The following is a 15,768-nucleotide window of genomic DNA, read 5'->3' as shown; positions in this document are numbered from 1 at the left end:
GTTGCTAGGTATCCATTTCTCTGGCCCTGAGCAGGTCCCCCTCACCAGATCCTCTCCAGGGGTGAGGGGGTGGACTTGGATGGGATGGGGGGCCCAAAGCATTTTGTCGCACCTGGGCCCACCGCTCGCTAGTTCCGCCACTGGTGCAAGAGGTGGAGCTCATGCAAATTGTGCCTCCAGCTAGCAAGTGACAAACACAAGACTGTTCCTGCTTGTCTCTTAGGCAGATAGGAGTCGGTGTGCAAAATCCAGACAGGGCATCAGAAGGGACTGGCAAGCAGGCAGGTAGGCCACTGATGCTTTTGGCTAAGATCAAGTGTAGTACTGTATCTGTTCTCATAAGTTTAATCTCTGATACGCCCACTATCTGGAGGCCATATATTAAATGGATTTTTAGAACAGGGAGATGGGAAAAGAGCTTGCTATGTCCACTCTATGCTTTAACCACATATTGCAGTACTTCCACGACCAGTGCACCTTTCCTGTAATCCAAAAATAGACAATTGCTGCTTTTTATCTTTAAGTGTGCTTGCATGCCCATTTTGCAATGTCTTGCACAACCTAAATTTGTCTGTCCCCAGTGCTGCTTGTGCAGTGGTGACGGGTGTCCGGTGCTGGGACCATGTATTGGTTACCTGCAACGGACCAGAAGCGGCCAATGGGAAGCACTGGATGCAGCATTTCAAATCCAGCACCAGCCAATCACGGACGGCCGTGGCGAGACAATTAGTGCTCGCCACTTCATGGGCCCAGCCCCCATGATGGCAGATGCCACCTAGACCTGGAGAAGTGTGGATGCCGCAGAGGAAGAGGAGCAGCGCAGCAGGCCACACGGAAAAGCGTGAAGTGGTCCTGAGGCCGCGGAAGAGGCCAGAAGACTCCGGGCACACCAAAGAAGATGTCCATTGTTGGCTGGACGTGGAGAAGAGGTGATGGCGCTGCTGGCCAGGATGGGACAGCGGCAGAAGAGTGAAGGACCACACCGGAGAGGTCACCAAGGGTGGAAACCAAAAGATCTGACGAAGCTCCTCCCGGTGCCTCTCCCACCGGGACTGGTAGGCCCTTGGAGATGGCATCTGTCACCCTCCCCTCTCCTCCCTAGTCCATCAGGGATCGGACATTAGGCCCGTGGGGGATAAGTCAGGCCTCAGGCCTGTGGGCGCAGTAGGCAGGCACTAGGCACAGGGCCAATAGCAGGCATTAGACCTGTGCCTGTAATAGAGGGCATTAGGCCCTAGTGTAAGTGTGGCCCATTAGGGAATATGGTGACCCTGGGCATTAGGCTCAGATCACCCAGCAGGCCCCATGATAGGCCGGCACCAGGCTATATAAACGTTGGAAAAGGTTGACTTGGAGTTACAACTCCTCTTTTAGTGTACTATACTCTATATTAGGATTGTATAATCAAATAATTTACTCAGTCTGCATCTCTTTGCACCAACCAAAAGCAGGTTTAAATTATGCTTGATACCTACCTTGCTGGCAAAATAGATATTGTTAAGTAAAGGAGACTGTGACAGTGTAAAATTACCTTACAGTGCCTCCATTTATCACACAATAATAACAAATAACCATAATAATGCCTCCATGAATGCAGCCAGACGGTGTAATGACTGTCAGCATACTGATTGGTGGATTGCTTGAGTTTTTCACCAAAAAGAGTGCTGACAGCCATTTAATGTATGGACACATGTGGAGAGTAGATGCAGGAAGGGTAATTATTATTATGGTTTTTTTTATTTATTCTCTCCTGGAATGCTATCCTGTAAATAAGCTTGAGTTGTGGCCTCAGATTATTTGTGTGGTCACGGCTTACAATACTGCCATTAAGTCGGCCCTGGTTGCAGTTGCTAATGCTGCCATTACAGTCTGTTTGGATGAAATTATGTTTGAAACAGTCTTGAATTTCTGCTTAAGTGTGTCCAACCACTATTGCATGAAGTCCCTCTTTTTTACTATAATTTTCTAGCATATAATTATCCCTGCACCCATTCTCCATCCTGCAGTAACACCACCTCTCTGCCCCCATCCTCAAAGAAAGCTGTCTGTAAGAAGTCTGGCTCTAAAACCTCATCATCACTGCTAAAAACTCTTCTCTCTACCACTGCCATTGCATCTCGCCCTGATAACCATTTCCATCTACAATGGCACCCTTACTTCTGCTCTGGACTCTTTTGGACTGGATGTCACTTCACACAAGTTGCCAAACTGTGACTCAGCTCTGACATTTCAAATGCACCAAACGAAACCAGAAAGATGTGGGGTGGGGGTGGAGGGGACCTGGACTGCACTGCACATCCTATTACTAAAGATATCAAGAGGTGCTATCATGCTGAGGCTTCTAATACTATCAGTGTCGGACTGGGGCATGAAGGGCCCACCGGAGGTGCAGGAGGTAGGGGCCCATGTTTTGGGAGTGGCAAGTCTCCAGATGGGGTTAGCCAGCTGCCACGGAGGCTTGACTAAATATTAGAGAGTGCATAGTCTGGGCCCCTTGATAAATATATACTTTACAGTTTAATTATAAGCATATAGTATAAGTATTATACATATGTATAATGTATAATTCTAGTGCACAGTCTGGAATTTGATCACTAGAGGAGGAGGTGGGCCCCCAGGCAGTGGGCCCAATGGTGGTTTCCCCTGTGCCCCTATGGGCCAGTCCAACCCTGAATACTATGCTGGAGGAAGAGAGATGCAGATGCACACTCTTAGCACTAAGAACACCGATAGTAAAAATAATTTAAATAAACCCTCACAATTAACATGGAGTATAATTGAAGTTCTTAGCACACATTTGGGCAAATATGCGGGCCCATGTACCGCGGCCAGGTGACTTCATCACATGGGTCCCTAACATTCCTGATACTATCACACTCTATACATTTATTCAAGACTTACCTCTAAATAGGGCCTTATCAGTGTGTGATCTGAAATACAGGAATCCAGCTAATTAAACACCTGAGGGTGAATGGGAGGAGTGCCAATAGCACTGAGCATGATAGCACCTCTTGATATCTTTAGGTATCTTGATATCACTTCGGGCTCCATGCCTGACGTTGCTTGACACAAGGTTACTAAAGGGAGTAGTTGTTGACGTGGGTAGTGAAAGTACTATCCCTGGGCCTTACTTCTCCTCCTGACATCAAGGGTCCTTTAGCTACTTGTATGTAGCATCATCCTGCAGTGAATGGGTACCGGGTCGCATTGACCTGGCCTACCCGTTTACACTGCACCACGACCAGGGTCCTTCCTGGTACCAATCCCTTACAGACCTGAGCCAGAAATGCTATCAAGACTTTTAATCTTTCTTAAATAAAGTGCATAGTCTGGGTGCAAATACAAGGGGAAAAGCGGTGCACTCACTATTGATATTTCCACCAAGAGAATTTGTAGTGTAATCCCAATTACTAAACAGATGTAGCCCTGTATTTTCTACATGAACATTCTATGTTTAGTTTGTGGCCTAAGGTGATACTTTATTACATATTGTATCCACTAATGTTTCAACAGAATAGTAACAATTGTATAACACTATTTATTGTTTCCCATTTGCATCATATTGTCCCCAATTCATGCAGGTTTCATTCTCAATGCTAAAGCTACTCACAATATGACAACTGATGCCTGCCATCTAAATGTATTCTTAATGCATTAATAATCAAATGATAAACCTGTCATTCTGAATCTTACATTATATGCAGATCTATTGATCTATGTTGTTTGTTACTATAATTATTTAGGAGTATTGCACAATGTTGGTGTCTCAGGCCTTGCACCTGTAGTCGCACACTTGTACACAAGGGGAATGGCGGGCTTACACATAGAAACATAGAATTTGATGGCACATAAACTCTTGGCTCATCTAGTCTACCCTTTCTAATGAGACAGAAGGGATACCGGCTGATGAGACAGAATGGGTGCCGGCTGATGAGACAGAGCGGGTGCCGGCTGATAAACAGAAGGGGTGCCAGCTGATGAGACAGAAGGGGTGCCGGCTGATGAGACAGAAGGGGTGCCGGCTGATGAGACAGAAGGGGTATCGACTGATGAGACAGAAGGGGTGCCGGCTAATGAGGCAGAAAAAGTGCCTGACGATGAGTCTGAAGGGCTGCTGGCTGATGAGTCTGAAGGGCTGCTGGCTGATGAGTCTGAAGGGGTGCCGGATGATGAGACAGAAGGGGTGCCTGATGATGAGACAGAAGGGCTGCTGGCTGATGAGTCTGAAGGGCTGCTGGCTGATGAGACAGAAGGGGTGCCGGCTGATGAGACAGAAGGGGTGCCGGCTGATGAGACAGAAGGGGTGCCGGCTGATTAGACAGATGGGTGAGTAGCAGAAAGAAAAGAAGGTGAATGTTAAGGGGTAAATTTACACTAACATCTAAAACAGAGTATTGGTGATGTTGCCCACAGCAACCAGTAAGATGCTGGTAATCATTTCTCTATTGCCTATTAGAAAATGATAGACAGCATCTGATTGGTTGCTATGGGCAACTTCACCAAATCTCTGTTTTAGAAGCTTTAGTAAATTTACCCCTAAGTCATGACGAGGAGCTCACTAGGGCTTGAGATGAGAGATAAAGCAGACAGAAGGGGTGTTGGCTGAGAGATCTAGAGATACAGAAAGGGACTGGATGGGGCTAGGGAAACAATGCAGGGCCATAGAGAAAGAAGGGTTGTGGCTGGAAAGACAGTAGAGTGATGACTGGTTAGACCGGGGAAGACTGGGTAGCTGGGGAGAAAAGTGTGTGTGTTGGGGGGGGCTTTTGAGACAGAAAGATGTGGCCTGTCTGAGGATACAGAGTGGGGGGGGGGGGGGGTGTTTGCTTGATGGTGAGAGAGATGGAGAGGGGCTGTCAGAGGAGAGAAAAGGGGGAGGTGATGGCTGGAGAGATAGAAGAGAGCTGACAGCAGCTAGATGGGTACTGGAGAGCTGGAGAGACAGAGGGCTGAGAGTAGTAATATCTGCTACACACCCTTTCTCAGCAGAGCTGTAGGCACACGACATGCCCTGTAGGGGGCACATTTGTGTCTAGTGACTATGTAATCCCGTGCGACTTACACATCACCTCTCCCTGTCTCTTTCATATGGGGTATGTGTTTGTGCTGATATATAATGTGCAGGGTTATCTAATTGCTTTATTTTAGTGAGATTCGCATTGTATGGCTGGAAGAACCGAGTACACAATGACCCGTGATTGTGCTGCTGGTCCCCACCTTTGTGTACTGTAAATCCTGTGCCCCCTCCCAACGTGTGGATCCTCTTCCTTCCCTACAGTACACCTCCAGTACAGGTTCTCACTCACACAGACTATCTGATCGTATGATGAAATCTGTACTACAGGCTAAACCCAGGTATACAGGAAATGATGGTCACCCTGCAGTCTAGAGATGGACACGCAGGAGAAGCCTCAGGTCTCCGCAGAGACTGCTGACCATCACAGGCAAGTTCACATTCACACCTAGAGAAGTGATATTTCAAAATGAGAAAGGGGGGATGGGAGGGAACCAGCAGCTCCATAGAGACAGTGATGTCATATTTACCATGTAATAGGGACACGCGTATCATTAGACACATGGACGCTGCTATTCAATCAGTGTATGTTTGGGGGGTGAGATCTGTAGGAAAGCTCCAATATATGTATCAGGAGGATTTGGACTCGAAATGTTGTCCCTATTGAAACAGTTTCACAAAGAACAGGAATTGACGCTGATAATGACCCCGCCCTCATAGCACAGAGGTTTTCTTCTAAGTCCGCCCAAACATTATAAGAGGAGGATCTCATGGCAATGACATAACAGTCAGAGGTTTCTCTTTGTGGTATAGTTACAGTAGTGATCAGGAAGTAACATGTCAGGCAGAGGTAAAGGCGGTAAGGGGCTCGGGAAAGGAGGCGCCAAGCGCCACAGGAAGGTGCTGCGGGATAACATCCAGGGCATCACCAAGCCTGCTATCCGCCGTCTAGCACGGAGAGGAGGCGTGAAGCGCATCTCCGGCCTCATCTACGAGGAGACCCGCGGGGTGCTGAAGGTGTTTCTGGAGAACGTGATCCGGGACGCCGTCACTTACACCGAGCACGCTAAGAGGAAGACTGTCACCGCCATGGATGTGGTCTATGCTCTCAAGCGCCAGGGACGCACTCTGTATGGCTTCGGAGGCTAAACACTGAGGCGCATCTAATACCATTATCCGCACACAAAGGCCCTTTTCAGGGCCACCCATCTCTTCTATGAGAGAGCTATAACCATGCGCCAGTATTACTCTACACTGCTTCTCCTGACTATACACCGGGGAGAGAACCTTATTTGTATTAGGTTGCGGTCTATCCGCTCTCCATGTATGTAATAATAAAGCTTATATACGGCCACCATTTATATTCTGCAACTACTGTAGGTGTCAGTGGTGCTCCATAGACTTGCACAGGCTGTGCAGATTGTTCTAAAGGAGTAATAATGTTCTAATCTGGTGCGGGTTCTGTAATCGTGTTTCTATGATGTCTACATAGTATTAGCTACTGTAACTAGTATTGCTCAGATGAATAGGAGTAACTACAACAGGAGACAGACTGCTATGGGGATGTATAATTAGGTATCTGCATTAAAACCAATGGTACCTTTTGGGCGCTGCTAGATAACAAGATCTCTGTGTTTTAATAGACCCACAGCTGTGAGGAGGAATGTGTGATCTCCTATAGATATAACCCTAAGAAAATCTTCAGAAGAAATCTACCATAAAAATAAGCGCTGGAAGGAAAAAAAATAAAATAAAAAGTTATTCAATAAAATTATCAATTCTTTAAAATATCATTATTTCAAATCGGTGCCAACACCAAAATGAACTGTTTTGTCTTTTATATCGATTGATTTGATGTTTGCACCGGGTTGTTATTGATTGTATAGTTTTACGCTCGCAACTCTCTACAGATTTTCGTCTTCTCAGCGCTGAGTTCCTTTTGTCAATTGAATGTAAGAAATCCCTGTTCTCATCAAAGACACACAAAAAATCCTTGGTCTGGGGAGGGGAACTACTATATTTTGTGGAAGTGAAAAAATAATAGTAAAATATATCCTTCATATGGACTCAGAATTGAGAGGAATAACTCTGCTGTTGCCCCAGTAACATAGATCATTACATGATCATAGCACTATACTGTGTGATCACCGGGACATTACACCTCTAATACATGAGACCTGGTCAAGGCGAAATAAATGTAATAGCTGCAGAGTTGGAAGCTGAGCTGCAGCGGTATGAGCCGATGAGTTATAAGCGGAAATACATTATATATACACATTGTATCCAATGCCCTGTTACATCCTACACAATGTGTACATTATTAACTAAAGAACTAAACTGACTTGGATACTACTGGCTGGTGTATTCCCAGCTCACACTGAAAAATAAATTGCGCAGTCCGGCTAAAGTGGTTAAATTATATATAAAACAATCAACGCCTTCTCATGTCGATTTTTGTAACAATTATCTGCTACTAGAAATGGCGGTTTTTTTCCCATAATTCAAACGGTTATTTAAAACCAATCGGTGGAGGCGGCGTTATCCAATCAGGGTGCAGCACTGTGTATAAATAGGTTTGCATGTAGCCATTTCTCTCATTGTTATAGCTGTACAGTAGTATTTGCAGTTGCTTCTTGTGAAATATGGCCAGGACCAAGCAAACAGCGGCGCGGAAGTCCACCGGCGGGAAAGCTCCCCGCAAACAGTTAGCCACCAAATCGCCCGGAAAAGTGCCCCAGCTACTGGCGGCGTGAAGAAGCCTCACCGCTACCGTCCCGGGACTGTTGCTCTCAGAGAGATCCGCCGCTACCAAAAATCCACTGAACTGCTGATCCGCAAGCTGCCCTTCCAGCGTCTGGTGCGGGAGATCGCCCAGGATTTCAAGACCGACCTGCGCTTCCAGAGCTCCGCCGTCATGGCCCTACAAGAGGCCAGCGAGGCTTATCTGGTGGGGCTGTTCGAGGACACCAACCTCTGCGCTATCCACGCCAAGAGGGTGACCATCATGCCCAAAGACATCCAGCTAGCCCGCAGAATCCGAGGGGAGAGGGCATAGATACTCGGCACTACTATACACGCAGCAACACAAAGGCTCTTTTCAGAGCCACCAAATCTTCCTATAAACTAGCTGAATCATAAACCTATAAATGTCTGAGCATCATCCAGTTGTGACGAACCCTCCGCTCCGATCTACAACTGACTGGACAAATCTAATACATGTATACGTTATGATGAAGAGATAAACAAAAGCCAGAGGGATAAAGAAATGTTTACACAGTATGTATGAAATAATTCCATGACGGACAGAGCACGGTTATACCAGTGTTCCCGATACATCGCCTTGGAGAATTGCTGCTTTTCCAGCATGTCTCCTGCAGTGAGGAGCGCACGGATAGAGAATATCGTTTTCTCATTGCGCCGTGTGATAAGATAGATCACTCGCACACAAAGCCGAGCTTAGGTAGGAAATCCCGGCTATATACGATCAGTGCACGTCCCAGAAAAGCTGAAGGGGCCTCAATGGCAGAATGCAGTGATAGCAGAGGGAACATTTATGCGATCACTAGACTAAACCACAATTGGAAAGAGCGCCGGAAGTGAGAGCATCGTAACATTAGCAAATGATATAGCAGCTAAAGCTCATACATGTGTAATGTATAATACAGAATGATCCTGTTCCCTGCACCACAGTCTGTGAATGAAGTGTGGTTAACAAAAGCGCGGCTAGCGATACAGTAATGACAATGGTAGTACACACAGCTCTCCGGGATTAGGTGAAAACCGGACCGGACCAAATTCCGGAATGCCGGACCGGATCAGCTCCCTGCAGCGACCTCTGCCGCTGGGGAGCTGTGAAAGCGCGTCCCCGTCCGGACGGCGGACGGGCTGTCAGCGGGGAGGGAGAAATCACTGCAGGCTCCCGCACGAAGCTGCTGCACTGCTAGGAGGCTGTCAGCCCTGCTGTCAGCCCTGTCACACAGGGGAACCGCTGCGCAGGGCTGACAGCCTCCCACCTACCCCGCTGGTACTACACTCGGGCAGAGGGAGGGAGGGGGAGAACGGACATAGCTGCTGGTGCTGCAGCTCATCTTTCTCTAACGTCCTAGTGGATGCTGGGAACTCCGTAAGGACCATGGGGAATAGCGGGCTCCGAAGGAGGCTGGGCACTCTAGAAAGATTTATGACTACCTGGTGTGCACTGGCTCCTCCCACTATGACCCTCCTCCAAGCCTCAGTTAGATTTCGTGCCGGCCGAGGTTGGATGCACACTAGGGGCTCTCCTGAGCCCTTAGAAAGAAAGTATAGATTTAGGTTTTTTATTTTCAGTGAGACCTGCTGGCAACAGGCTCACTGCAGCGAGGGACTAAGGGGAGAAGAAGCGAACTCGCCTGCTTGCAGCCGGATTGGGCTTCTTAGGCTACTGGACACCATTAGCTCCAGAGGGATCGACCGCAGGCCCAGTCCTTGGTGTTCGGTCCCGGAGCCGCGCCGCCGTCCCCCTTACAGAGCCAGAAGCAAGAAGAGGTCCGGAAAAACGGCGGCAGAAGACATCAGTCTTCACCATGGTAGCGCACAGCACTGCAGCTGTGCGCCATTGCTCCTCATGCACACTTCACACTCCGGTCACTGAGGGTGCAGGGCGCTGGGGGGGGGGCGCCCTGAGCAGCAATAAAAGCACCTTGGCTGGCAAAAATACCACAATATATAGCCCCAGAGGCTATATATGTGGTAAATACCCCTGCCAGAATCCAGGAAAAAGTGGGAGAATAGGCCGCGGAAAAGGGGCGGAGCTATCTCCCTCAGACACACTGGCTCCATTTCTCCTTCACAGATCCGCTGGAAGGAAGCTCCCTGGCTCTCCCCTGCAGTCTACACTTCAGAACAGGGTAAAAACAGAGAGGGGGGGCACTAAATTTAGGCGCAATATATATATATATATATATATATATATATATATATAATATAAAAAGCAGCTATAGGGGACATAACTCAGTTAGTCCCTGCATTATATAGCGCTCTGGTGTGTGCTGGCAAACTCTCACTCTGTCCCCCCAAAGGGCTTTTGTGGGTCCTGTCCTCATTCGGAGCATTCCTTGTGTGTGTGCGGTGTGTCGGTACGGCTGTGTCGACATGTTTGATGAGGATAATGATGTGGAGGCGGAGCAGATGCCTTTAGAAGGGATGTCACCCCCTGCGGGGCAGACACCTGAGTGGATGGGCTTATGGAAAGTAATGAGTGCACGTATAGACTCCTTATATAAGAAAATTGACGACATGCCAAATGTGGGACAGCCGACTTCTCAGCTCGTGCCTGCCCAGGCGTCGCATGGGTCGTCAGGGGCTCTAAAACGCCCGCTACCACAAGCAGACCCAGATGTTGACACTGATACTGACACCAGTGTCGACGACGATGAGTCTAACCTGATGCCTACTAAGGCCATTCACTGCATGATTGAGGCAATGAAAGAGGTGTTACACATTTCTGATATAAGTACAGGTACCACTAAAAAGGGTATTCTGTTTGGAGAGAAAAAACTACCCATAGTTTTTCCCCCATCAGATGAATTAAATGAAGTGTGTGAAGAAGCGTGGGCTTTCCCTGATGAAAAATTGGTAATTCCTAAGAAGGTACTAATGGCGTTCCCTTTCCCGCCAGAGGATAGGTCACGTTGGGAAACACCCCCTAGAGTGGATAAAGCGCTCACACGTTTGTCTAAAAAGGTGGCACTACCGTCTCCGGACACGGCCGCCCTCAAGGAACCTGCTGATAGAAAGCAGGAGGCGATCCTGAAGTCTGTATATACACACACAGGCATTATACTTAGGCCAGCTATTGCGTCAGCTTGGATGTGCAGTGCTGCCGCTGCGTGGTCAGATAAACTGTCAGAAAATATTGACACATTAGACAGAGACACGATCCTGTTAACCATAGACCATATAAAAGACTCAGTCTTATATATGAGAGATGCACAAAGGGAAATCTGCCGATTGGCATCTAAAGTAAGTGCATTGTCCATTTCTGCTAGGAGAGGCTTATGGACTCGCCAGTGGACAGGAGATGCAGATTCAAAAAAGCACATGGAAGTGTTACCATATAAGGGTGAGGAATTATTTGGGAATGGTCTCTCGGACCTAGTTTCCACAGCAACGTCTGGGAAGTCAGCATTTTTACCCCATGTCCCCTCACAGCCTAAGAAGGCGCCGTTTTATCAGGTTCAGTCCTTTCGGACCCAGAAAAACAGGCGTGGAAAAGGCGGGTCCTTTCTGTCCAGAGGCAGAGGTAGGGGAAAAAGGCTGCAACAAACAGCAGGTTCCCAGGAGCAAAAGTCCTCCCCCGCTTCTTCTTCCAAGTCCGCCGCATGACGGTGGGGCTCCACAGGCGGAGCCAGGTACGGTGGGGGGCCGCCTCAAGAATTTCAGCGATCAGTGGGCTCGCTCACAGGTGGATCCCTGGATCCTTCAAATAGTATCTCAGGAGTACAAACTGGAATTCGAGGCGTCTCCACCCTACCGGTTCCTAAAATCTGCCTTGCCGATTGTTCCCTCAGACAGGGAGGCGGTGCTAGCGGCAATTCACAAGCTGTATTCCCAGCAGGTGATAATCAAGGTACCCCTACTTCAACAAGGCCGGGTTACTATTCCACACTATTTGTGGTACCGAAACCGGACGGTTCGGTGAGACCCATTTTAAATTTGAAATCCTTGAACACATACATAAAAAAATTAAAGTTCAAGATGGAATCGCTCAGGGCGGTTATTGCGAGCCTGGACGAGGGGGATTACATGGTATCCCTGGACATCAAGGATGCTTACTTGCATGTCCCCATTTACCATCCTCACCAGGAGTACCTCAGATTTGTGGTACAGGATTGCCATTACCAATTCCAGACGCAGCCGTTTGGACTGTCCACGGCATCGAGGGTATTTACCAAGGTTATGGCGGAAATGATGATACTCCTTCGAAAAAAGGGAGTTTTAATTATCCCGTACTTGGACGATCTCCTAATAAAAGCGAGGTCCAAGGAACAGTTGTTGGTGGGAGTAGCACTATCTCAGGAGGTGCTGCACCAGCACGGCTGGATTCTGAATATCCCAAAGTCACAGCTGGTTCCGACGACACGGCTACTGTTCCTGGGTAAGATTCTGGATACAGTCCAGAAAAAAGTGTTTCTCCCGGAGGAGAAAGCCAGGGAGTTGTCATCTCTAGTCAGAGACCTCCTGAAATCAAAACAGGTATCAGTGCATCGCTGCACGCGGGTCCTGGGAAAGATGGTGGCTTCTTACGAAGCAATTCCCTTCGGCAGGTTCCATGCCAGAATCTTTCAGTGGGACCTGTTGGACCAGTGGTCCGGATCGCATCTTCAGATGCATCGCTTGATAACCCTGTCTCCAAGAACCAGGGTGTCGCTACTGTGGTGGCTGCAGAGTGCCCATCTTCTAGAGGGCCGCAGGTTCGGCATACAGGACTGGGTCCTGGTGACCACGGATGCCAGCCTTCGAGGCTGGGGAGCAGTCACACAGGGAAGAAACTTCCAAGGACTATGGTCGAGTCAGGAGACTTCCCTTCACATAAATATTCTGGAACTAAGGGCCATCTACAATGCCCTAAGTCAAGCAAAATCCCTGCTCCTTCACCAGCCGGTGCTGATCCAGTCAGACAACATCACGGCAGTCGCCCATGTAAATCGACAGGGCGGCACAAGAAGCAGGATGGCGATGGCGGAAGCCACAAGAATTATCCGATGGGCAGAGAATCATGTACTAGCACTGTCAGCAGTGTTCATTCCGGGAGTGGACAACTGGGAAGCAGACTTCCTCAGCAGACACGACCTCCACCCGGGAGAGTGGGGACTTCATCCAGAAGTCTTCCAGATGCTGGTAAACCGTTGGGAAAAACCACAGGTGGACATGATGGCGTCCCGCCTCAACAAAAAGTTAAAAAGATATTGCGCCAGGTCAAGGGACCCTCAGGCGATAGCTGTGGACGCTCTAGTGACACCATGGGTGTACCAGTCGGTTTATGTGTTCCCTCCTCTGCCTCTCATACCAAAGGTATTGAGAATAATAAGAAAGCGAGGAGTAAACACCATTCTCGTGGTTCCGGATTGGCCAAGACGAGCGTGGTACCCGGAACTTCAAGAGATGCTCTCAGAGGACCCGTGGCCTCTACCGCTCAGACAGGACCTGCTACAACAGGGGCCCTGTCTGTTCCAAGACTTACCGCGGCTGCGTTTGACGGCATGGTGGTTGAACACCGGATCCTAAAGGAAAAGGGTATTCCGGAAGAAGTCATTCCTACGCTTATTAAGGCCAGGAAAGATGTTACGGCAAAGCATTATCACCGCATATGGCGGAAATATGTTGCATGGTGCGAGGCCAAAAAGGCCCCAACAGAGGAATTTCAACTAGGTCGATTTCTGCATTTCCTGCAAGCAGGAGTGATTATGGGCCTAAAACTAGGCTCCATTAAAGTACAGATCTCGGCTCTGTCGATTTTCTTTCAAAAAGAACTAGCTTCAGTACCTGAAGTTCAGACATTTGTGAAAGGAGTGCTGCATATTCAGCCCCCATTTGTGCCTCCTGTGGCACCTTGGGATCTCAACGTGATGTTGAGTTTCTTAAAATCACATTGGTTTGAGCCACTAAAAACCGTGGATCTGAAATATCTCACGTGGAAAGTGGTCATGTTATTGGCCTTGGCTTCAGCCAGGCGAGTGTCAGAATTGGCGGCTTTATCATGTAAAAGCCCTTATCTGATTTTCCATATGGATAGAGCAGAATTGAGGACTCGTCCCCAGTTTCTCCCTAAGGTGGTGTCAGCGTTTCACCTGAACCAGCCTATTGTGATGCCTGCGGCTACTAAGGATTTGGAGGACTCCAAGTTGCTAGACGTTGTCAGGGCCTTGAAAATATATGTTTCCAGGACGGCTGGAGTCAGAAAATCTGACTCGCTGTTTATCCTGTATGCACCCAACAAGCTGGGTGCTCCTGCTTCTAAGCAGTCTATTGCTCGCTGGATTTGTAGTACAATTCAGCTTGCACATTCTGTGGCAGGCATGCCATAGCCAAAATCTGTAAATGCCCATTCCACAAGGAAGGTGGGCTCATCTTGGGCGGCTGCCCGAGGGGTCTCGGCTTTACAACTTTGCCGAGCAGCTACTTGGTCAGGGGCAAACACATTTGCAAAATTCTACAAATTTGATACCCTGGCTGAGGAGGACCTGGAGTTCTCTCATTCGGTGCTACAGAGTCATCCGCACTCTCCCGCCCGTTTGGGAGCTTTGGTATAATCCCCATGGTCCTTACGGAGTTCCCAGCATCCACTAGGACGTTAGAGAAAATAAGAATTAAATCACCGGTAATTCTATTTCTCGTAGTCCGTAATGGATGCTGGGCGCCCATCCCAAGTGCGGATTGTCTGCAATACTTGTAAATAGTTATTGTTAACTAAAGGGTTATTGTTGAGCCATCTGTTGAGAGGCTCAGTTGTTTTCATACTGTCAAACTGGATATAGTATCACGAGTTGTACGGTGTGATTGGTGTGGCTGGTAAGAGTCTTACCCGGGATTCTAAATCCTTCCTTATTATGTCTGCTCGTCCGGGCACGGTGTCCTAACTGAGGCTTGGAGGAGGGTCATAGTGGGAGGAGCCAGTGCACACCAGGTAGTCATAAATCTTTCTAAAGTGCCCAGCCTCCTTCGGAGCCCGCTATTCCCCATGGTCCTTACGGAGTTCCCAGCATCCACTACGGACTACGAGAAATAGAATTACCGGTGAGTAAATTCTTATTATTTCACACACTGGCTGCATAGGGAGGGTTTTTTTCTTTTTTAGAGCAGTATAAATATATAAATAAATAATTAAAAATAAATGACCACTTGCCCATTGTTTTTGTTGGGAGGGTAGGGGGTGTGACCACGCCGCCTTTATAAAAAAATATAATTAAAACTAATATTTATGAGCAGCGCCACATGCAGTGGTGCCAAGAGGCGGGTAATCAGGTATTAATTACCCTGTCCCAGGCTGCTGGAGGGGCCCGACAGGGGAGTCCACATCCCCCTTCCCAAATATACTTACGCTTCGCGGTACTGGGCAGCGTCCTGTAGTGCACATGCGTCATGTTCCCAGATGTCACTGGGCAGATGGCGCCGTCGGCCGAAGAGGAGGGACCTGCTTCCCATTAAGCAACCTGGCCCCTTTGAATAAATTGCACACAATTAATACTTTAATTAATCATATCTTTCAGAGGTGTAGATACGCACCCAATTTAGGCCACACCGCATTACATTACTGGGGCCCAGCATGGCTTTCTACGCCCCTGTGGGGTGGGGCGCCGTTATATCCATTCCGGTTGGTAGAATTGGGTGCAGAACACCCAGACAAACTTATATGCTATGGGTGCCGAAATAGGACATCCTTAGATATCAGTACCAGGTCCCGGAATGGGGGGCAGACCATCTTAGATACCTGTTCCAGGTTCCGGAACAGGATGCATACCACCTTAAATAGCTGTTTCATGTGCCGGAATGGTGTGCAGGACACCCAGACAACCTTAGATAGCTGTTCAGGGAGCCGGAATAGGGCGCGGACCACCTTAGATACCTGTTCCGGGTGCCGGAACAGGGCTCAAACCATCTTAGACAACCGATCCGGATGCCGGAACAGGAGGCAGACCACCTTAGATAGCTGTTTCAGGTACCGGAATGGTGTGCGAGACACCCAGACAAACTTAGATAGCTGTTCAGGGTGCCGG

General features: G+C 48.3%; 1 protein-coding gene, 1 non-coding gene and 1 pseudogene across 2 annotated transcripts in view; all 3 read left to right on the top strand.

Annotated features, from left to right (window-relative positions):
* Positions 1-287: 287 nt before the first annotated feature.
* On the top strand, positions 288-482 carry LOC134938191 (U2 spliceosomal RNA). Its single transcript, XR_010180804.1, has one exon. It is a non-coding gene; the product is annotated as a U2 spliceosomal RNA (small nuclear RNA).
* Positions 483-5,809: 5,327 nt separating this feature from the next.
* Positions 5,810-15,768, top strand: part of LOC134934338 (uncharacterized) — a 56,522-nt gene continuing 46,563 nt past the window's right edge. Inside the window, exon 1 of the mRNA XM_063929795.1 lies at positions 5,810-6,158. Within this exon, the coding sequence (XP_063785865.1) occupies positions 5,852-6,158 (307 nt within the window). The 5' untranslated portion in view covers positions 5,810-5,851. The remainder of the gene's footprint in view (positions 6,159-15,768) is intronic.
* On the top strand, positions 7,626-8,125 carry LOC134936414 (histone H3-like; annotated as a pseudogene).

The sequence above is a fragment of the Pseudophryne corroboree genome, chromosome 6, assembly GCF_028390025.1.
Source record: "Pseudophryne corroboree isolate aPseCor3 chromosome 6, aPseCor3.hap2, whole genome shotgun sequence".
NCBI classification, from domain to species: Eukaryota; Metazoa; Chordata; class Amphibia; order Anura; family Myobatrachidae; genus Pseudophryne; species Pseudophryne corroboree.
This window is presented reverse-complemented; position numbering and strand designations above follow the sequence as displayed.